This window comes from Carassius carassius, chromosome 19, assembly GCF_963082965.1.
Source record: "Carassius carassius chromosome 19, fCarCar2.1, whole genome shotgun sequence".
NCBI lineage: Eukaryota > Metazoa > Chordata > Actinopteri > Cypriniformes > Cyprinidae > Carassius > Carassius carassius.
Window position 1 is genome coordinate 30582318 of NC_081773.1, and position 25012 is coordinate 30607329.

The window sequence follows — 25012 nt, forward strand, 5'->3', positions numbered from 1 at the left end:
GGGATCCTGGATCACAGTAATAAAAAAATTACAACTGGGAATAATAGGAGTTTAAAAAAAGTGACAGTAAAGATGTGACAATGTGACAGTAATGAAAAAATAAAAATTAAATCTCAATGGCTCTAAAAAAATGTATATGAAAAACAAATAAAATAAAGATAAATGTATTGTAACTGTATTACAATAATAAAAATCACCACTGGAAATAACCAAAATATATATATATATTTTTATGAGAATCATTAAATCAATTCAAAATGGTTCTAAAAATAAAGGTTATAAAAAATAAATATCTAATAGACAGATATATAAATGTAATGTAAATGCACTGCATTAATGAAAAAAAAACACAAAAAAACACCATTGAACAAAAAAAAAGCTTGATAGCAATGCCAAAAAAAAAAAAATAATAATAAATATATATATATATATATATATATATATAGGCACTGAAAAAAATACATAAATGTGTAATAAATGTAATATAGATGTTTTACAGTAATGAAAATCACCATTTGAAAAAAATAAATAAATACAAAGAAAAAAAAAATAAGACTAAATAAATAAATAAATCCTTGATGCCCAGGACTAAATAGAACAGGAATCAAGAATTGAGTTTTATTTTGTTTGATCTTTTATTTGAGTTCCTGTATAAAGAACATGGCCATTTATTTGCCTTTAGAAAATCCATCAAATACAGACTGTACCACATTCAATAATCAAACTAGAGCAACATAATCATGCCAAGCACAAAGAACCTGATTTAGAGAAGCACTAGAACGTTTTGGAGATTTGTGTTTCATTAATAAACACAAGAAATGGCATCTAATGCAGAGCTGCTTGAGCTGGATGGACGCCGGTGTTGAAGACAACCTCTTTACATCATGTCCAGCTGCATCAAAAAACAACAGACAACAACTTAACATGCAGCCAAAAGTACAGGTCTGAAATCTCTTCAAAAATATAAAGAAATTAATTTACTTACAGATCATAATTACACTCACAAATATAAATTATGTGCTTGTTATTAAAACAACCAAACTAGCATGAAACGCTCACCAGATCATCCACATCTCCAGCGTCCTCCTGCACTGCAGCCGCCTGCACTTCCTCTTTCTGAACAAACGCCAAGAACTAAACCAGCAAACACAGGGTTAAACGTCCATAATAACACACAGACTTCACCAACAACCTCAACATATACAACAGAGGTCAAAGCAAACACTAAAATATATCAACTGAGACTGGCAATGTCCTGACTCTCACGTCATCCAAGATTAGGAGTTTGTTTCTTCATCAGATTTGTAGAAATGTAGCATTGCATCAGTGTCTCATCAATGGATGCTCTGCAGCGAATGGGTGCCGTCAGAATGAGAGTCTGATAAAAACATCACAATAATCCACAAGTAATCCATTTAATCCAGTTAATGTCTGGAGAAGACAAAAGCTGTGTTTGTAAGAAAGTCCATAATCCATAATAATGCTTCCTCCAGTGAAAAAGTCCTTCTCCTGTTGTTCTCTCACATCAAATCAAGCCACATATTTGTTTAGAGCTGTTATGAACTGTGCATATTTCTCTCCTAAATCAGACTAGACAACTTTCTCATTTATAGATTATGGACTCTCATTTTGTTCAGAAGATTGACGTTACAAATGGCTTGATGGATTTGTTTCTTACAAACACACAGCTTTTGTCTTCTCCAGATGTTAACTGATGGACTGGAGTGGTGTGGATTATTGTGATGTTTTTATCAGACTCTCATTCTGACGGCACCCATTCACTGCAGAGCATCCATTGATGAGACACTGATGCAATGATACATTTCTACAAATCTGATGAAGAAACAAACTCATCTACATCTGGGATGGCCTGAGGGTGAGGACATTCTCAGCTAATTTAAATTTTTCAGTGATCTATTCCTTTAATTAGTTTAGTTAAAATAAAAAATATTTCAAATGGACTTGTGAAAACCTTGAAGCTGTAGACTATAGTAGGCTGTAAGTACCTGGTTTGCATCTTGTTTGGAAATGGTGCTTCCGTCCACTTCATCTTTGCTAATGAGCGTCAGAGCATCTGAAAACAAAAGTGCATGTTGAAGGCACGAAGTCTTCAGCTCAACATGAGCAGAAGGCCTGTTCTTTACCTTGGACAAGCAGATCCCAGAACTCCTGAAGATTCCTGTCAGGAACGCTCCTCTTCAGGGACTGCATGTAGCTGTTGAACAGCTCTGCGTTTATGCTCTGATGGAGTAAATTGTGGGCAGGTGCAGTGCGATCAATTCTCTGAGCTCATATTCACAGTCATTAAAAATCAACACTAAAAAAAACTGATATCACGCAGTAAACATGCAACATATGTTGCAAAAATGGTGTCACATGCTGGACCCATTTACACCGGTCTAAGGTGATCAGATTATAAGAAGTAAGGTGTAAATGCGGTCCAAAAATGTCATACATGCACTATATTTTACTATAATACAGATTTCAAGCATTTAAGCAGAAACAGAATAGTGAAATATTTTCATGATCATTAGTAACCACTGAAGTCGATGAATAAAATGAACCTTTCTATAATTTATAATGTAAATGTAAAACTTAAAAAAAGTAATGAAAATAAAAAATGTTAAACTAAAAATGAAGTCCTAAAATTTAAATAAATATATAATTTTAAAATAAATAATGTATATGTATATTATATACATTAATATTTAAACCAATTTAATATTTATATTTAATAAATAATAGAATATAATATTTATATTTAATATATCATTATATAATATATAATAACGTTAATTTAAAACTTAATGCTAAACTAAAATAATCTGAAGTATTAATATTAATATATAAATATAAAATAAAAATTTCTACGTTGATATAATAATAACAAAACAAATGTTTTAATTAAAATATACAAATCAGAAACACATTGTTAAATCCAGACTTTTGATTGATGAAGGACTCTGTCCAAAACCTAGGGAGTTGCCTGCATAGGTAGCTGTCTTCTGAGGGAGCACCATCACAGAACACTTGGATGTTCCTTTCAACACAACTGATTTGAAAAGAGTCTAATGTCGACACGTTGCTATGCTAATGACAGTTTAATAAGAATTTAAAATACATATTCTCAGCATTTCTTCTGACTTGAACACAAACGTAGTTCTATTATTTGCCTTTGCAAGTATGATTGATCCTTAAAAACTGGTCCAGAATCAGGAGAGCACTAAAATCCTGTCTAGACAGGCAGCTCACTGTGCTTTGGACCAGAGCCTCAGACTCCAGCTGAGCTCACATCGTCTGAGTCCCAACATCCTCCAGCAGTGTGTTTATTCCTAGCGACCCGCAGAAAACGACTGATCCTTAAGTGATGCCTGATTGGACGCGGAGGTTTAATTGAGAGCTCACCAATATGGACTGATCCCTGAAGGCCTGGATACAGGCGATGCTCTTCATGTAGTACTCAGGGCTTCTGTTGCTGAGTAACTGCTCGATCCTGTGGGTCAGCTGCTGGCACGCTGTCATGGTTAGAAAACAATGATCATCAAAGCCACTGCGCTACCAACAAAACCTGCAGCTCGCATTCAGAAACAACACGAGCGGCTCCTCAGTGTCTCAGAGACTGCTTTCAATCCACAGCAAGGCTTTGCAGACAAGCCAGGAGCAGTAATAGCACATTTAGAGTATAGCATGTTTAATAGCTGACACTTTTGTGAAGGCTGAAGAGCGAGACTATCAGACTGAACAATCAAATCTCACCCTGATCGAAAGAAACGGTCTTCTGTCGAACCAGCGTGCAGAAATCTCGGACTGGATTGACGCTGCCTACCTGAAACAGAGAGCGTCTGTATTGTAAATCAGCGTGAATGCATGTTCCTCATCTCATTGTGCTCATGCCACTGTAAATAACAACTTTTTCTGCTAATGCTTGATGGAAAAAGCAAGCTCTGCCCTACATCTTTTTCCATTTGGTATATACTTTTCACGCTGAAAGGCATTTTACATCGACTTTAAGACTTGATTGTTCTGTACATTTGAAGGGAAAGCATGAAAAAATCTAATAATTATAAAAATTATTTAAATACATTATTTTAGTATAATAAATGCATATAGTGCACTACCATTCAAAAGTTTACAAATATTTTATGCTTTCCACTACTGCATTTATTTGATTAAAAATACAGTAAAAATAGTGAAATATTATTACAATTCAAATAAACAGTTTTCAATGTGAATATGTGTTAAACTGTAATTTGTTCCTGTGATCAAAGCTGTATTTTCATAAACATTACTTCAGTGTCACATGATCTTCAGAAATCATTCTGATACACTGATTAACTGCTCAAGAAACATTTCTGATTATTATCAATGTTGAAAACAGTCGTGCCGCTTCATATTTTTGGGGAAACCGAGATTCATTTCATTTTCTTAAGGATCCTTTGATGAATATAAAGTTCAAAAGAACAGCATTAATTTGAAATAGAAATCATTTCTAATAATCAAAATTTTTACTGTCACTTTTGATCAATTTAATGTAGTCTTGCTGAATAATTGTATTAATTTCATTCAAAATGACCCCAAACCTTTGAACAACAGTGTATATAAATATAAACCTCTAATATTTATTCATTTTAATCTGATTACTGAACAGATTTCACACATGAGAGTCTCACCGATGTGATGTTTCCTTCTGCAATCTCGGCCAGGTTAAACTCAGTCTCTTCATCCACTTTGACTTTCTTCACATCTGGTTCATCAGCACTGAAGACGACAAACAGATCGACAACCTCAATTACTACTAACTACTTTCAGATTAACGACATCCATGACACTGAACACACACACACACACACACACACACACACACACACACACACACACACACACACACACACACAATGTGGGCGGAGCTTACATATTTTATTACACTCCCTCTCTGGAATACTTGATTTGGATTGGTCAATCACAAAATAAACCCCTCCCACATGGGTTTGCATTACAGACAAGGCTTTAGTCTAGTCCCAGACTAAAGTGTAAATCTGAGCTGTTTTAACTGAAAGAAACTGATCTTGAAATATATCAGTGCTTTTGTTTCGTCTCAAGGTGCACAAATCTAATGTTTTTTCTAAGGCATGTTAAAAAATCACTTAAATGTCCTCATTGAACCATGGCCTAATCAAGGCTTAGTCTAAGCGCTGTCTGTGAAACTGGGCCTTTAAGACCTTTTTTTTTTAAAACTAAAAAGAAAGACCAAAGCAATAAAAACATTAAGTGAGTTTATTTTTAAAACAAGTTTTTGCCAATAGGCTCAAAAAAAATAAAAATAATTTTAATGCAAAAAAATGCAGAATTGTCAATTTTAAGCACAAATATCCGTAAAAAAAATTTAAATGAAAAACACCCCGCAGAAATTTGTCCAATCTAAGCAAATACACTCAAATAAACTAATTTAAGTGGAAAAAAGCTGCAGAATTTTGTCCATTTCAAGCACAAATACACACACAAAAAAAACAAATTTTAATGTAAAAAAAATGCTGAATTTTGACAATTTTAAGCACAAATACACTTAAAAATAATAATAATTTAAATTAAAAAAGCTGCAGAATTTTGTCCATTCTAAGCACAAATTCACTTAATTTTGCTAGATTTCTCAGAAAACAAGAATTCATATTCATCTTGCATTTCTATTAAGTGTATTTTGTTTTAAGGATTTTAGATATTTTTACTGCAAAACAACAAAAATACAGAGCTTAGATACTATTTTTTTTTGCAATTCATGCACCATTTAATTGCATGACTTTATCATTTTTAAGTCTTTCTGTTCTGACCTTTTTAAGGCCTTAATTAGTGGAAGAGCAAATCAGGACCTTTTTAACACCTGCGGAAACCTTAATGAAAATCAGAAAAACCCTGTCTAGCACAGTCTGTACCAGCTGGCACGTACATGCTGGAAGTCTTGAAGCACGTCTCATCGATTTCAACCACAGCTTCAGTGTTGATTTGATCCATTCTCACCTGCTGCCGAACACATCTGCGCTCGTCTTCTGCTCTTTCTTCTTCACCACCACTTTCAGTGGGAACTTGGTCTTGACGTCCTGCAGAGGGGCCTGGCAGCGGGCGGACACAGCCTGGGGTCGCTCTAGGACCCTCTTCAGCCACGGCTCTACAGGCGGCAGGGGATCATCTGGGTTCACACCGCGGTGATGCAAGCACTGAGGACACAAGACAAAGAAAGATCAATGAGAGCCACTGCAGAGACACCGACCCAGTGTCACACACCTCAATCACTGTACTACTGCAGGATGAAGAGAGGAGTGTGAGCGGGAATAAACACTAGGGATCAGTGCATGCAAAGTTTGGGGTCAACAAGGATGCATTAATTTAATCACAAAAGATTCCTACTGAAAACTCTTTCTATTCAAAAATCAAGTTCCCACAAAAGTATTGTGCAGCACGACTGTTTTCAACACTGTTAATAATCAGAAATGTTTCTCGAGCAGCAAACAGTATATTAGAATGATTTCTGAAAATCATGTGACACTGAAGACTGGAGGAATAATGCTGAAAATTCAGCTGCGCATCACAGAAATAAATTGCATTTCACAATACATCACGACAGACAACGGTTATTTGAAATTGTAATAATATTTCACAAATTTTACTGTATTTTCGATCAAATAAATGCAGCCTTTGGAGAGCAGACATTAAAAAACTTGTACTGACCCAAAACTTTTGATTTTACAATGAACAGCATTTATTATTCTAGGTTAAAGTTAATACGTAAACTATGGTTTATCAATTTATACAACTTTTTATTATTTGCTTATTAGTAAGTGTTTAAGCATTTTAAGACTAATAGCATTTGTTTAAATTTATTTAGATTATATAAAAGTATTCTTAATTTTTGGTTTATATTAGCTATTGAATGATATACTCATTCTAAAATTGTTAAAACAAATGATATAGGTAAATATTTTTATTTTGGACTATGTACAGCTAAATTTATGCACATGAATGAAAATGCTTAAATATTATAATCAGAATTTATTTAATGCAAAACCTTGATTTTTTTTAATCTATGCATGGCTCTCTTTTGCAAGTCAGTTTGGATGCAAGCATCTGTTTAATGCATAAATGCAAAAGCATTAGACTATTATGAGCGTATCAAATATTGTCATGCCTGGAAGAGTCTCTGGAACTGTGGGTTGGGAATGCGGTTGACTTTAAAGAGGTCCACGCTCTCTCCATCCTCATCCTTTTCCACCAGCATCATGGAGTCAATCAGTGCATCCACGGCTGACAGCTGAGAGTCTGAACAGAGATATTCACATAAACAACAACATCTAGATTCATCTCCTTTTGGTTGGATGTGCCTCAGAAGGGCAGCAGGTTCCCTTTCGAGAGTACTCTTGTACTACGTAAGCTAGCTTACGCTATGGGAAAAGGTCCCCTTTTCTCGAGAATATGAAGCCAAAAATTATCCTTAATTTTTAAATAATGTAAAACGCAGTGCTGCAGCACAGCAGACCCAAGCGAAGCGGCTCGCGCGCTTATTGGCTGTGCTGCGGCAACTGCAGCAACCTATGGTGAGGCGGCGGAGAGTAACGAACCAATGGGGGCGCTTCGCGCCCATTGGACGTCAGAGCGCGCCAAAATAGGCGTGGCTGGAACTATATAAGCCACCGCTTCACCATAGGGATCAGATTTCATCTCCTTCAGCGATCTCACCTGCACTTCGCTGTCTTCTCCGGAGAAGCCTCTACACGCCGTCGAAAAGCCTCTCAGCGGGATAGCACTGCAACGCAGATCTGAGGACGCCGGCTCGTGCTTCATCTCGACGCCGCCTTCAGCACTCGCTTCCTGCTGCGCCATCCGGCGTGACTATATCCTTTTCAAAGCTAGTGTGTTTGCCGCTGCATCACACTTTTTTCCTCCAGAATTCGAGGCGTTGTTTCAAATGCCTCGGGCCTGCGCTTCCTGCCGAGGCCCTCTGCCCAGCGAGGACCGCCACATCATCTGTGTCTCCTGCCTGGGCCGCGAGCATGCTGAGAGCGCACTCTTCAAGGGCGGCTGCCCTGAGTGCGACGACATGGCTATATCGACCCTGCGGGCTCGATTAGCTCAAACCAGCCACGATGCTCCACCCGCTCCGCCTCTTCTCTCTCAAGTGCCGCGTAAGAAACGCCGCGATCAGAGAATGCCTGAGCATACTGTTACACGCGAGCTCACGCCGGAACACTCCCCGGAGCGTGCCTCGCCCGCTCTCGCTCCTTCGCCTGTCCTCTTCGTGGACGAGCAGCGCCAGTCCCTGCTCACCAGCGCCCCCTTTTCCTTCGGAGCGCCTGAGGCGGAAGAGGACAGACACGACAGCCTTTCTCTCGCCGCGTCCAGTAGTGAGGAATGGTCGGGCTCCATTGCGGACCCCCCCCCCTCTACAGCACCCAGCTGCACCGGACAACGCGCCGATATCGACGCGGAGCTTACTCGCGTGCTTACAAGGGCTGTCAGCGACCTTCAGCTCGACTGGTCTCCTCCAGACGAGCCCGCTAAAAGCAGGCTGGATGAATGGTTCCTGCAGGGGCGCCCTTCGGCCCCTCCGCAAAGAAACGCCCCCTTCTTCCCGGAAGTTCACAATGAACTCACGAAGTCGTGGAAAGCCCCATTCTCCGCACGCTTGAAGACTTCTGTCTCGTCAGCGCTCTCCTCTGTCGACGGCGCCCGAGACCACGGTTACGAGAGCCTTCCCCCTCTCGAGGAGGCTATTGCTGCACACCTCTGCCCGCCCTCAGCCGCTGGATGGCGGTCGAAGCCTGTGCATCCATCCAAGCCGTGCCGCACCACCTCAGCTCTCGCTGGCCGAGCTTACACCTCCACTGGTCAAGCCGCTTCGGCTCTACACACCATGGCCGTGCTGCAGGTTTTTCAGGCCAGACTTCTCCATAACCTGGACAAGTCTGCCCCAGATACCTATGACTTTAAAGATCTCCGCAGCGCTACTGATCTAGCCCTGCGTGCGACAAAGACCACAGCACAAGCGATCAGCCGAAGCATGGCAAGCCTCGCTGTTTTAGAGCGACACCTCTGGCTCACGCTCACGGAGATGAAAGACGCCGACAAATCCGCCTTTCTCGACTCTCCTATCTCGCCTTCCGGCCTCTTTGGCCAGTCGGTTAAGGGTTTCGCTGAACGCTTCACTGAGGCTCAGAAAACGTCGCAGGCAATGAGACACTTCCTGCCGAAACGCTCTAGCTCTGCTGCGGGACGCCGTAGAAACGCGCCGCCCCCTCAGACCTCGAAGCCATTGCAGCCAGACTTACAGTCTCGCCCAGCGACCAAAACCCAGCACCGCTCTCGCTCTACGAGCCGCAAACCGCCAGAGAGACGGGGACCTCGGCCCAGGATTGTGCTGAACCCCGAGCCTCCGAAGCCCTCCTGACCTTCGGGCTGAAAAGACCGTGGTTAAGTCCCACTGCGGCCGGACCACCACACAAGAAACCTCACATGCTTCCTCCAATCCCCTCACTAAAGGCGGTTGGAGATGTCTATACTGCAGTAAACGAGCCTGTTACAATGCACGCACGCCTGCACACAAACGCCGTTTCCACGGCGACCTCAATAAAGCACAAAAAGAGCTTTTTCTATGTAGGCAGTGTGCCCACTACACAGTACGCACCCCTACATGTATACACACTCCCCCAAGTGTCACAAAGACTCACTCGGGTCTCCTTTCATGCCCACCTTCCCGCTGGCGCCGGAGGTGCTCTAAATGTAGCGCGCGTGCCCACTTCTCAGTGCGCAACCCTACAAATAAGCGCTGTCACCACAGTGTCACAAGCACAGCATACTCGAGCTACTGGTCCCCTCATAACAGGCGGCCAGTGCCCGAAACACATTCAACCCATAGCCGCACGAGCCGCTGCATGGCAGGCCATCCCCGGCATATCAGATTGGGTTTTGAATATAATAAAACGAGGTTACTCGCTCCAGTTAGCTCGCAGACCGCCGCGCTTTCGCGCCGTGGTCGAAACGAAAGTGAAAAGCGAAATGACACACGTCCTTCGCGCCGAACTGATAAACCTTCTTGCAAAAGGGCGATAGAAACTGTCCCCCCTGCGCAGCGCGAGTCAGGCTTTTACAGCCGCTACTTCCTCGTACCAAAAAAGGATGGCGGTCTCAGACCCATCCTAGATCTCAGATGTTTGAACAAAGCGCTTATGACGCGATCGTTCAAAATGTTAACTACCAAACAAATACTCGCGCAAATTCGCCCAAGGGATTGGTTTTTCTCAGTGGATCTGAAAGACGCTTACTTTCACATTCAAATAGCACCCCATCACAGGCCATTCTTGAGATTCGCCTTCGAGGGGCAGACTTATCAGTACATGGTTCTTCCATTCGGCCTCTCCGTAGTGCCCCGTACGTTTACCGGGTCTCTTTACCCGCTCAAACGATTTCAGGAAATGCTAGGTCTGATGGCATCAGCCTCTGCGGTTCTCAAACTGGGCCTGCTGCGCATGCGCCCACTACAGCGCTGGCTGAGAGACCGTGTTCCTGCGCGCGCCTGGATTTCCGGCCGCGCGCGCATCAGGGTGACCCACGGCTGCATCGGAGCTCTGGCCCCTTGGAAAATAGCCAACTGGTATCAGTTAGGCGTAAGCACGGGCGCTGTCTCGAAATGGAAAGTAGTCTCGACAGATGCATCCAACCTCGGTTGGGGCACCCTGTACGAGGGCAGGTCTGCCTCCGGCCTCTGGTCGAGCCCGGAGCGACTGTTACACATAAACTGTCTGGAGATGATAGCGGTCGAACTATCCCTGAAAGCTTTCCTCCCATTTTTAAAGGGCCACCACGTTCTGGTCAGATCAGACAGCATGTCAGTGGTGGCCTACATAAATCGCCAGGGTGGTGTCAGGTCAGAAACCTTGCACACCCTGACCGAGCGTCTTCTGACATGGCACATTACAATCTGCGCTCGCTAAAGGCAGCGCATGTACCTGGCATCCTGAACCGGGGCCCGGACATGCTTTCCAGGGCGAATGTTCCCCCTGGGGATTGGTCTCTTCACCCACAGACGGTTCAGTTGATGTGGAGCATCTTCGGCAGGGCAGAGGTCGACCTCTTCGCCTCAGAAGACAACGCTCATTGCCCAATATATTTTTCAAAGAGCAGGGACGCGCTGGCCCTCGATTGGCCCAGACGCCCGCTTTATGCCTTCCCACCGGTCGCGATGCTACCGCAGGTCATCGATCGGGTCAGGAAGAGCAGATGTGCTATGTTGCTAGTAGCCCCACTCTGGACGACCCAACCTTGGTTCTCCGAGCTGATGCAGCTGTCCAGTACAGCCCCATGGCCAATACCGCTGCGGAAAGATCTCCTCACGCAGCTGAAGGGCGCGCTCTGGCATCCCCACCCCGAACTTTGGGCCCTTCATGTATGGCCCCTCAACGGGTACCCGGGAACCTCCCTGAGGGAGTGTTAAAGACCATTACGGAAGCCAGAGCGCCCTCAACCAGGCGCCTATACGCGCAGAAATGGTCAGTGTTCTCCACCTGGTGCGTGACACGGAACCTAGACCCTCACTTATGTGACGTGTCGGAGATACTCTCCTTCCTACAGGAGCGTTTAGATGCGGGCAGATCCCCGTCTACGCTCAAAGTGTATGTGGCAGCCATTGCAGCTTCTCATGCTCCGGTGGCCGGCCTATCACTGGGAAAAAACGAACTGGTCATTCGTTTCCTTAAGGGAGCTCGTCGGATGAACCCTCCCCGACCCCCTTCAATCCCTTCCTGGGACCTGTCTACGGTCCTAGAGGCCTTAAAGGGCCCCCCTTTTGAACCGCTTCAGTCTGTCGGTATGAAGCTTCTTTCGTTCAAAACCGCTTTTCTACTGGCTCTGGCCTCAGTCAAGCGAGTGGGGGATTTACATGCGCTATCTGTAAGCGCTGACTGTCTCGAGTTTGGGCCTAATGATTCCAGAGTCATTCTCAGACCAAGACACGGCTATGTCCCCAAGGTGCTCTCAACACCGTTCAGAGCGCAGGTCATCTCGCTGTCAGCCCTTTCCTCGCAAAGCGACGAAAGCAATGCGAGCTTCATCTGCCCCGTCAGGGCTCTTAAAACCTATATTGCGCGCTCCGCCTTATTCAGGAGGTCGGACCAGCTCTTCATATGCTTTGGTGGGCGCACCCGAGGTCTCGCCACCACGAAGCAAAGCCTATCGCGATGGATAGTAGACACTATCTCGCTGGCTTACAAATCTAAGGGCCTTCACTGCCCGTTCGGCATCAGAGCCCATTCCACCCGAGGTATGGCCTCGTCATGGGCGTGGTCCTGCGGGATACCACTGGATGATATCTGTGCGGCGGCAGGCTGGGCCTCTCCGTCCACATTTATTAGATTCTATAATCTGCAAGTCCCTGCCCTGCAGGCCAGGGTACTTTCTATATAGACGTGCTAAGCCTTATCACGTCCCCCTTTTTTCGTTCCCTATATAAAGCTCACTAAGGTTGGCTGTTGGGACTGGGATTTCTCCTGCTATAAAGCCCCGAGCTCTCGCCTCGGGCTGTGACAGGTCGAAGTTCCCGAGCACGCACGGCGTTTTACATTGTGTTCCCATAGCGTAAGCTAGCTTACGCAGTACGAGAGTACTCTCGAAAGGGAACGTACTCGGTTACTAACGTAACCTCGGTTCCCTGAGATGAGGGAACGAGTACTGCGTAACCTGCCGTGCTATGTGCTCGGACCGGGTGATCGCTTCAGTCGATTTAAAACCTGATCCCTATGGTGAAGCGGTGGCTTATATAGTTCCAGCCACGCCTATTTTGGCGCGCTCTGACGTCCAATGGGCGCGAAGCGCCCCCATTGGTTCGTTACTCTCCGCCGCCTCACCATAGGTTGCTGCAGTTGCCGCAGCACAGCCAATAAGCGCGCGAGCCGCTTCGCTTGGGTCTGCTGTGCTGCAGCACTGCGTTTTACATTATTTAAAAATTAAGGATAATTTTTGGCTTCATATTCTCGAGAAAAGGGGACCTCATCTCAGGGAACCGAGGTTACGTTAGTAACCGAGTACGTTTTCTGCAAGTTTTATGAAGGTAAATTCAAGAATTCAATGTTTTAAAAGACCAATTGTGTCCCTGGAGCACAAAAGCAGTCTTAAGTCTCTGGGGTATATTTGTAGCAATAGCCAAAAAAAACATTGTATGGGTCAAAATGATCAATTTTTCTTTTATGCCAGAAATCATTAGGATATTAAATAAAGATAATGTTCCATGAAGATATTTTGTAGATTTTCTACCATAAATATATCAAAACTTAATTTTTGATTCATAATATGCATTGCTAAGAACTTCATTTGAACATATTTAAAGGTGATTTTCCATACATCAATGGAAAGCTTATTTATTCAGCTTTCAGATGATGCATAAATCTCAATTTCTTAAGACTGGTTTTGTGGTCACAATTAAAGAAAATTTAAGGAATGAACTGAAGGGAACACAATACATCAACATGATCTCTAAATGTAAATGTCTAAGGAGAAACACAATAAGTTGAAAAATCAGCACTTACAACTTCTAAAAATGATTTTTTTTTTTTTACCAAAAAACAAAAAACTCATCTAGAATATGCAAAATAACTTTTTACCATAGCTTCTGATCACTCACAATGAATGCTCTTCCTCAGTATTTTTTGTTTAATTCCCAGTGCATGTCTAAACATTTTTAAAATGAAAGTGCAAAAACACCACATGATGAGAAGTCTTTTTATCTGAGAAATGCATCAAAGAAAGTGAATTTATGATATAAAAAAAGAAAAATATCTGCTGGTGGGCCCATTGGCCAACTATAAACTCACTTAATTTTGTTTAATTTCTGAATTTCATATATTCATTTCTGCATCTCAAGTAAATTTAAGGATGTTGATGTATATTTGTATTGGAAAACAAGACAAAAATACTAACAAATATATTAAATTGTATGATATTTATGATATTTTAAGATGTTATAATTGATATTTTCTATGCACTTATTTACGGTCCATTGCACTAGTGTAAATGATGTTCATAGTTTCTGCTTATAGTGTACATTCACTTAATTCACAATCCATCTGTATAGTATGTTCATAGTACACCTATCTTTATATCATGCTGACAGTATATAAAATCTGTAAATTATGTCCATAATACTGCCTTATCTGTATATTTATTGTACAGTCGTGGCCAAAAGTTTTGAGAATTACATAAATATTAGTTTTCAAAAAGTTTGCTGCTAAACTGCTTTTTTTTCTTGCTGGACTTTCTTGGACGCCCTGAAGCCTTCTTTACAAGAATTGAACCTCTTTCCTTGAAGTTCTTGATGATCCTATAAATTGTTGATTTAGGTGCAATCTTAGTAGCCACAATATCCTTGCCTGTGAAGCCATTTTTATGCAACGCAATGATGGCTGCACGCGTTTCTTTGCAGGTCACCATGGTTAACAATGGAAGAACAATGATTTCAAGCATCACCCTCCTTTTAACATGTCAAGTCTGCCATTCTAACCCAATCAGCCTGACATAATGATCTCCAGCCTTGTGCTCGTCAACATTCTCACCTGAGTTAACAAGACGATTACTGAAATGATCTCAGCAGGTCCTTTAATGACAGCAATGAAATGCAGTGGGAAGGTTTTTTTGGGATTAAGTTAATTTTCATGGCAAAGAAGGACTATGCAATTCATCTGATCACTCTTCATTACATTCTGGAGTATATGCAAATTGCTATTATAAAAACTTAAGCAGCAACTTTTCCAATTTTCAATATTTATGTAATTCTCAAAACTTTTGGCCACGACTATACATTTGTACCATATTGTAGACACTGTATATCCTTATTGAACTTCGGGTTAGTTGCCTTGTACCTTACATGTGCACTGACAATAAAGTTGAATCTAATCTAATTTCTATGCAATGCATGCAATATTTAATACTGTGACTGTACTATGAGTTAAGACTCATCTGCTAAGATTTAAGAAATTTTTTTAGCATATTAAGACTTTGCAGAAACCCTGAGAGGACCAAAGAAACTTCTTATACAGCATAATGCTGCACAATTCATTGAAAAATGTCACAATTGCACAACAGGAAAGCTGCATACGCATCTGTCAGAAACTGGCTGCTGTATTGTGGGTCTTTTATCTGGGGGCTCACCTGAAGGAGTGAACTTCTTGTTGTTTTCCAACACTGGGAATGTGAACTGACGGAGATCCTCCATAAACGGCAGCTGTACGTACAGCAGACACTGAGGATAAGAGACACCAGGAGTGAGTGTGGTGTGCATCATACTGAAGAGCAATCGTTTATAGTGTGCTTTCTGTTTGATGTGAATCCACTTACTTCATATTTCTCCTTTATGCACGGAAAAGCGGCGCCCACTTGAGGGTTACTGCGACGGTCATAAGCATAACGTACAACCGCTGCCATCTTCAGACTGTCGAGGGCATGAATCAGAGCGGACAGCGCCACTGCTGCATGCTGCACACATACAATAAAACATTATCTGAATACAAAACATTTACACTAACATTTGAAAGTTTGAGGTCAATTTATTCATACTTTAAGTAAGTATTAGTACTTTCAGTAAGGATGCCCAAAAGTAACAGTAAAGACTTTTATAATATTACAAAAGTTTCATAATGCTCTTAAAAATTTAAGTTTTCACAAAAATATTGGGCGGCATAACTGTTTTAAACTGATAATAATCAGAAATGTTTCTTGAGCATTAAATCATCATATTATTCTGATTTCTGAAGATCATGTGACACTAAAGACTGGATGAATGATGCTGAAAATACAGCTGTGCATCACAGGAATAAATTACAGTTTAAAACATATTGACATATAAAGATCTTTTTTAATTGTAATAATATTTCGCTATTTTTACAGTATTTTTTAAATTAAATAAATGCAGCCTTGGAGAGCAAAAGAGACATTTAGTCAAAAACATAAAAAATCATATCAACCCCAAACTTTTGAACAATATTGTAATTTAAACACTAAATATACCATCAACATAATTTGTGTGACAAATGGACGTAAATAATAGAACGCCACATTTGATTAGTTTACGATAAATATTCTTAATTTCACACTATTTGACTTTTTTTTAAAAACCCCAAAACTGTGTTTACTTCCAGGTTTGAATGAAAATAATTTTAGATGTGTCTTCAGACGTTTTTGTCACCACCGTATGTATTCAAACTTCACAATTACTAACAATTATTAAATTCCAGTATAATTGCACAACGAACACAAAGCTTTGTAAAGCTCACCTCATCGTCTCTGGGTGCAAAAACTTTGACTACTTGGCTTCCCATAAACTGATGACGACGAATCTGCAGCAAACCAACAAACAACTGTCACTGTACATTACTGAGGGAAGAAACAAGGCAAGACACATCAGTACAGTACACTTCAATTAAGATTATTACATGCTGATTAAGATTACCTGCTAAAATAATCATCATACTGACTTGACAACTTGTTATCAGTAGCTTCCTGTTTTCAGGGTTCTTGCACTCTTTTCAAGTTGTATAGAGATTTGTAAAAGATTGCACTCACAAAGCTGAACTGTAGTCACTACAGAAAGTACAGTTTGTAAAAATCCCCGATATTTCAGCGTTTCCATGATCATATGATAAAATGCACTATGAAAAGTGTGCCATCTACTGGAGAGCATCTTACCAGCTCCTGTTTCGTGAAGCCAAGCACAGAAAAACACTTCCCATCAGACTTATATTTCATCTGGTCCTCGTCCACCTTAGAAAATGGCACAATGTCGCTTCCATACCGGAAACCTGTGAGAAACACAAGGGTCTTGTTTCTGAAGTCTCATTTATTGTCATAGCACTTTAGATGATAAGGATCGAGTTGAGCCGTTAATGTTGCAGATTTCATAAATCATAAACAAAACCAATGTAAGCAGTAAAGAAGCTCCACAGAAGACGACCGTGATTCAGCTCAGGTTAGCTCCAATTAGCATTTCTGCAAGTTTCATAGAGATATATTTAAGACTTTTTAAGACCCAATAAACACAATTTAAGGACTAAATGGAGGGGATCACAATACATCAATATGTTCTCTAAATGTAAACATCTAGGGAGCAGAAAGCAACACTTTAAAGTTTGGAAATACAACTTCTGTGAAGCTGATCAAAATGAAGTTTGTTTATGATTAAAAAGAATAAGTATCTGCCAATGGGCTTGTAAAAAAAAAAAAAAGATCAACTTAATTCAATGGAAAAATTAGTTTTCATTCCCCATTGACATATTTGTTCTTGCTTTAAGCAAAAGTGCCTTAATTTTTTTTCAGTTTCTAAGAAAAAGACTTCATATTTTCATTTTGCATCTAAAGTAAATGTAAGGATATATAGAAATTTGTATATAATAATAATAAAAAAAAAAAAAAACAGGCCAAAACACCGAGGAAGATTTTTTATTTTAACTAATTTTTCATGCAACATTTAATGCCATAACGTTATCAGTTTAAATCTTTCAGCTACAGTTTAAGACCCGTTTAGAGCCTTAATTGGTGAATTTTTAAAGAACCACAAATGTAGGTCTCATCCGATCGTCAAGTACACAATCAGATAATACCAATTTAGCTCAACAAATTACAAGCATTGCTTAACTTTGTTCAGTCGGTGGTGTAAAAAGGTTGCATTAGCAATTAAATAAAAAAATACTTGAGCAAAAAACATGGTCAGGTCAAAGTGTCTGAATAATTTTTGGTCCCTAATTTGTATCAACTGTACTGGATATTCCTCCGGATGAAGAATATTTTGGGTATAATATCTCACACTTTATTTTGCTATCCTCACTTGCATACATAAACAAGTGTCCTGTACTAGGGGTGTCAAAACTAATAATTTCTACGATGCATCACGATACAGATGAGGACAAATTGGTATCAGTTCATTAATAGACCATAACCGATTATAACATACTGATGCTTTTCTGATTCATTTGTTGCATATAGAGGAGGGAGGTGAGACGCGGGTGCGAGTAATTAAAAATGTGCCAACTATTATAAAAGCTGACATTTGGCCACATTGACTTTGTAAACACGACATGGAGAACAGACACACACTGTGTGTAAATCATGTAGCGCACAAATAAAATACGCAGAAGGCAATACCTCTAACTTGAGAAACCACATCAGCCGTTTTCACCCTGAGCTTTTAACTCTCATCAGCGCAAAGTATTTAGCATTTACTGTTGTGTATTTGTTCTAAATGCTCCTGTTGTCTTCAGTGGCCAGACTTGAGTTTTTTAGTCTGTTTGTTACATTTAAGAAGCGTGTATTCTTTGAGCAGGTAAAATTAAAGGTTCAGTTCATATATCTGACTGCTTGTATTTATTGACAAAATTGTATACATGTTAACTAAAATTGAAAATTGAGGATGTGGTGCATCGTGACATTGAACTGAACCGAATCAATGACATGATAATCGTAATCGAACCGAACTGTGAGACCAGTGTAGGTTCACAACCCTTTTTTAGTTAAAAAATATCAAAATTATATCTGGTGTCTAAATTAGAGGTCGACCGATAATATATTGCCAATGCCGATATATCGGCCAATATTTGGCTTTTTTGAAATATCGGCCGATAACAGTGCTCACACTCTCGCTCTTGTTCGTAGTCATCATTTACAGTTCTGTCTAATAATCAGATAGAACGGTTAAACAAAGGAATTAATGTATACAGAAAGTATTATAATGATTGCTTTTATATTAGACCTATTAGTAATAGAAAGGCAAACATTATAATACTTTCTCGTTTGCAGACAGCATTAAGCAAATATGCATTTATATAATTTAAACAAATCTTTGAATGACTAATAAACATTTAATTTCACAAACCTTGCAAACTCGGTCAAATCCAGCTTTGAGATCTTGTGAAGTGTGTATCCTGCATGATGGTCAGTCCGTGTGAACTGAATGCTTTAAACTATAAACTCATGATTTCAGATTACACTGTGCTTTATGCATTTGCCCACTGTCATATTCATGGCATTTTCTCTGTGTGCTGTGTGTAAAATGAGGGTAACCCTTGAGTTATTTGAAAAATATGATTCCCAATATACACAAACTTCCCAGAATAATGAGTGCCCTGTTGGTTTTTAATTATATTTGTATTAAATATTTATTTATTTGTGAAAAATACTGTCATCTAAAGTATAAGCATGCTTCTATTACACATTTACTTTTTAATCCATTGGCAAATGATTTCAAATTTCTTAAATATTATTAATAACAATTTTTAAAAAAACATATCGGCTTTAAATCGGCCTTCCAGCTTTCCGGGATATCGGCATCGGCTGTCAAAAAACACATATCGGTCGAACACTCGTCTGAATAATTTTTGGTATGACTGTATGTGCATATTATGTTTGGCAGGACTCAGAAACGCCGTTTTGAATATTAATTGATTAATTGACAGGTAAACATGTGGACCGATGTAGACAAAATCTCATATGGCTACAAATGACTGCAAAAATCCCAGCGAATGAGTCATTATCAATCTTTGTTTCCGCACCTTGGATAGTGTCATCCCTCTGTACTTCAGTTTCATCATCGTCGTTCAGACAGTAAACCGTTTCTCTCTTGACGTCGTCTCTCTGGTGGCTCTGAGCATCTACTATGGCCCAAGACTTCTTCACCTTCTCCTCCGTCACCTTCGATGAACAAACACAATATTAGGCCGAGTTACAGCAGGAGACATCAACCCGTTTGGATCATGATCTGTTAGGAGCTCACAGCTTTGTATCCAACGATGCGGATGGTCAGGGAGCTGCCGATGGTCAGCTGACAGGGCCACGCCATGGGTCTCCTGTCGATGCACTTGAAGATGGACAGCTTCTCCAGAGCATCACTGCAGCGAACATCAACACTGTCACTTCATGACCAATGCACTTTATCAGGATTCGAATTTGTACTGTATTGATCTAAATGCATACCTAAATGTGTAGACCTCCTCCAAGCCGTCCTCGTCCTCGAGGCTGGTCATGATGTTTTTGACCATCTTCAGACCTTGTGTCTGCTCTCTGCTCAAGCCTTTTCCAGGACGGGCAGGAGCTGCTGAGGGTCCCGGTCCATCCCCTCCACCATACGCACGGTCCTCACCATCCACAGGGAACGGCAAACTGAACGGATCAAACAAAACACGGATCAGAGCAAAGTTTGAGGTGGGAAAAACAACCAGAAATTTGACTATTAGCATCAAATCTGCGTCACTCAAAGAGGAAAAGATCATCTAACTTTATGTTTAACACTTGTGGCATATATAAAATGATATTTAACCATTAAAAAAATCTAGTACTTTGGCCTTAGAGTAGAAAACATTGTTATTGTTGAGCCCTGTTATTATTATCAGTAGGGATGTCACTTTTGAGAAAAATCTAATTCGAACGGATATCGAATATCTTGCGATGTATTCGAATATATTCGAATATCTACGTAAATATCTAAGTAAAACCATGGTTATTTTTCGCAAGGGTAATTTTACTATGCCAAAATAAAAGCTATAACTTTTTAAACGTGCATACTTGACTCTCAAAAGGCATGTTCTCTTCCCTTAATTAGTGTAACATTTGAATAAAACTGTTAAAATATAATATATCAGACACTGATTACCTCCTTTTGGCATCAATGAACCATTATATACCACTTCCTCTGAACGGCGTGCGTGTGACGTCACATGAGCCGGGGCAACACGATACTCCACCTGAGTCCATTTCATCTGATGCCTAATTGTTCAAGTATGAGACTTGACGTAGTTTTTCCTGGGACCTGAAGCTTTCCAGTCCCTAGGCGTGATCTCGTTTTGTCCGATGACTGAAGCCTTTTAGTCTGAGGCATGACGCCTTTTCATTTAATGACTGAGGTCTGAGGATGTCCTAAAATGTACACCGTAAGCTAGCTATTATTCGCTTGATTTGGTCATGGGCCTACGCTACAATACGTCTAGAGTGCTCTCTACTGGATAAGATGGCAAAGAATAAAATTTAAAAAAAAAAAGTCTAATCATAGACTGTAAAAAATGCGCTACACATGGCATTTTAAAAACCGGATATTTTATTTATAGTTCGATTACGGATATTTCACGTCATGTTATGTTATGAATATCGAATAAAAAGTGACAGCCCTAATTATAAGAGCACGTTTCTTACAAGAACTGCAGGGTGATACCAGCTTTCTTCAAGCTGTCGATGATAACGTCCAGCTGGTCTGTTGAGGTCTGGACGTTCAGATCCGTCAGCAGGACGATGTTCAGACGCTCAAACTTCTTCCCCCTAAAAAAAACAAAACAATGAAGAGTGTGAACAGCAGCATAGAAACTTCTCAACTGCATTTAAGTAAACAGACAAATGTGTGACAAAAGATCTCACATGGTTTCCTCCTGCAAAAGGTCCATGCAGACGACCAGAGCATCAAGCCCTGATTAATCAGTCAAGGACTTTACAAAACTGCATTAATGTCTAACAAACTAAATATACCATTATTAAATTAGATCAGAGATTCAAAAACTTTTTTCCTCAGCTAAAAAAAAGCCCTTTGAAGTAAAATATTTACTTGAAATGTTAAAGTAATATTTCAATAATTTAACAACACACTCAGATGTTCACAGTGCACTGATGCGGGTCACATGGCATGCAAGTAAACAAACTAAATATTTTTTATAATGTTTGTTTATATCCTTAACGCCATTACAAATATTTCTTATAAAATATATATTTTATTTTGATAGTTTTATTTTATTTTAATGTTATGTTATATTATATATTTCATGAATTGTACCAGCACATAAAGGAAAAGACAAAACTGAAAATTAGGGCTGCTCCGATCTGAAGATGTAATCCAAGATGTAGATGAGTTTGTTTCTTCATCAGATTTGGAGAAATGTAGCATTGCATCAGTGTCTCATCAGTGGATGCTCTGCAGTTAATGGGTGCCGTCAGAATGAGAGTCTGATAAAAACATCACAATAATCCACAAGTAAACCACAACACTCCAGTCCATCGGTTAACGTCTTGACTAGACAAAAGTTGCGTGTTTGTGAGAAACAAATCCATCAATAAGACATTTTAACTTTAAACCATTGCTTCCAGCATAGCTAAGAGTCCATAATCCATAACAACACTTCCTCCAGTGACAAAAGTCATCCCCTGTTGTTCTCTCACAACCAAATCCAGCCACATATTTGTTTAGAGCGGATCTGGCTTGTAAACGGTGCTTGATCCATGCAGATTTCTCTCTTGATTCAGACAAAGCTTTGAGTTAAAAACGTCTTATGATGGATTTGTTTCTCACAAACACACAGCTTTCGTCTTCTCCAGACATTAACTGGTTTACTTGTGGATTATTGTGATGTTTTTATCAGCTCTCATTCTGACGGCACCCATTCACTGCAGAGCATCCATTGATGAGACACTGATGCAATGCTACATTTCTCCAAATCTGATGAAGAAACAAACTCATCTACATCTTGGATAACCTAAAGGTGAGAAAAGTGTAGCAAAATAGGATTTTTGGGTAACTTTTCCTTTAACTGAGCACCTCATGAGATCTATAGCGTGTGTTGTTGTCTGTGTAGGGTAACAGGAAGGATACAGTCCGCTTGCTGACCACCCGGTTGCAGTTGGCTCTCAATCTCCTCGAGGAGCTCAAAGTCAGGCATCATGAGGTGCCGGTGGACCGTGATGTGCTTGTACTGGCCGTCTGTGGCCAAGCGGTTCTTAGTGCCATCGGTCCCAAACAGCACCAGACCCACCTCATCTTTATTCTCCGCAAACACCTGGAACACAGAGGACCTCAATCAGGCTCTCTCTGCAGCAAACAGATACTACAAATGAATGGAGAAGAAGTACAAACCTGCCGCTGGATGAACTTCTGGATGACTTTTTTGGCCTGTTCGAAGGGCGGCTCCTGGCCAGGCTCGGAGTTGCTCATAGAGAAACCCACATCCATGCAAAGCACCAATGCTGACTGCACAAACAGATGACAAGACAAAGATAAACATGCATGAAAGAAAATAACACTGTCTTTATAGAGAATAGTCTCACATTTCATGTTACAAAAAATATCATCACAGGGATTTGGAACTGAGTGACGCGAGTAATGACTATATTAATAGTAATGAGCTATTTCTTTAACATGTTAACTGTCAAAAATGAATGTACATTTATAGACCTTAGTCTGCTTAATGCCAAAAGATGTAAAGCTTTATTTTGGAAAAAAACAAGTAGACCAAGAGGCACTTTGTGGTTACGGCAGATCCTGTCTGCTCTGCCACTAGAGAGGATTACATATGTGCTAAAAGGCAAACAGGGACGCTTTGAGTATATATGGAATACTTTTATTGATTATGCCAAAGATTTGGATTTAACAGATGACAATGACTGAGATGTGTGGACACTGCAGTTCACTTCTGGATAATAATTTGTACCACCTGATTTGTATAATTCATGCATTTTATTTTATATTTTTATTTTAAAGATAAGTGATAAATATTTGTCTATTCTGGCAAAAAAAAAACATGTTAACTGTCACTGGGCCCATTTGCCATTACATGTTTTAAACAGTAATATCTTAGTCTGAACCTAAAGTAATCTTGACAAACTATATTTCATTGGAAAGCTTAAAGACTGTAGTTTTGATATTTGGTGATTGTTTTTTTTAAATATATTTTACTATAACGCAAGTCCAGGATTCTCGTAGCATGTCTTTTATGTGTTTTTTGAGGTTGAATTTAAATTAAATACTGCCATACTGACCCTTTATACTTATGATTGTGATGTCTACTTCATAAATATTGAGAAAAGTATGGAAAAAGTTTCAGGTCACTCCAACCATTTATGGAAATGAAGGCGCCCTTAAATGGTTACTAATGGGGTTCGATGGTCATCTAGTGGAAAAGCTTGGTACTACGCCCAAACAAAATCTCATTGAAAGCTCATTTTTGAAATAGCAACCTCAAATTTTGAAACGAATTTGTTCAGAATTTTGGTTTTGATTTTCTAGCAGTTTTAGAGTAAAACATATTTTGTAAAATATATATTTTATATTTTCATAAACTTACTAACTATTAAAATTTTTTTTGTTATATAATCCTTACAACTTGTTTCACTTCTACAATAATCTGCTTTAAAAAGTGACCAACCTTAAATCTGTGGACCAATGCATTCAAAATTCATAACAGTTTAAGTTGGAAATGCCATTTTCACGGCTTTGTTCAAAAAGTGGAACCAACAGTTAACAGGTTATATACTAGATTATATCACAGAGGATACTAAAGTTTGCATAAAAAATATAAATAAATAAAAAATCGGCATTTGAGACATTCGTCTTAAGATCTTCTTAGCATTAACTCTTTCTGTACGACAACTGTAGCATTATTCAAATGTATAAACCCTGTTTATTTTGTATTTCAGACGACGGATCTCTGTGGAGAACACATTTCAGATAAAGCTGAACATAAAGATAAGTTACTTTAATAAATCAACCATTACACTTTGTTTTCTACATGCTTTCAACAAGAGCGAGTGCAACTCTCTGCAGTGTGTAAAGTGCATACATGTCAACCGAAAACGTAATTATATCTAAAGAAATCTACGTAGCATAAAAGTAAATACTCCTTATTATTAATAATATTAACACGAGCTTAAGACAAGGAATAATAAGGGAAGCGAGTTACCTTGGCTGCTCGCGCCATCTCTCTGGTTTCCGTCTGTTATTGTTCCGGGTGAGTACAAGAGCGGGTGATACAAGGTTCCGCCTCAGACAGCGGAACAAAACGATTAAAAACAACAACAAAAACTTTGTGTCCCCACACTTGATGAACGTTTTAATATAATTAAAACGTAGTCTGAAAAAGTAAACGTAAACAGCGTCGTGTTTAGCCTCAACCTGTAAAATTGAAGCCCCCAGAGATTATGTAAAATCACGTTATGGTGAATGGTAAACAGCGGGATGTATCAGTGA

At 39.9% G+C, this 25012-nt stretch overlaps 1 protein-coding gene across 1 annotated transcript; it reads right to left on the minus strand.

Moving 5' to 3' along the window:
- Window positions 1-611: 611 nt before the first annotated feature.
- Window positions 612-24836, minus strand: xrcc5 (X-ray repair complementing defective repair in Chinese hamster cells 5). Its single transcript, XM_059500655.1, has 21 exons — window positions 24726-24836; window positions 22904-23017; window positions 22643-22826; window positions 21421-21469; window positions 21202-21324; window positions 19990-20175; window positions 19790-19904; window positions 19569-19707; window positions 16714-16826; window positions 16302-16364; window positions 15367-15504; window positions 15181-15271; window positions 7178-7308; window positions 6013-6209; window positions 4671-4758; window positions 3757-3826; window positions 3406-3515; window positions 2145-2241; window positions 2007-2074; window positions 1060-1134; window positions 612-892 (listed from the first exon to the last, which is right to left on the minus strand). The coding sequence occupies exons 1-21, from the start codon at window positions 24741-24743 to the stop codon at window positions 878-880; spliced, it is 2184 nt and encodes a 727-aa protein (XP_059356638.1). The 5' UTR covers window positions 24744-24836; the 3' UTR covers window positions 612-877.
- Window positions 24837-25012: the final 176 nt, after the last annotated feature.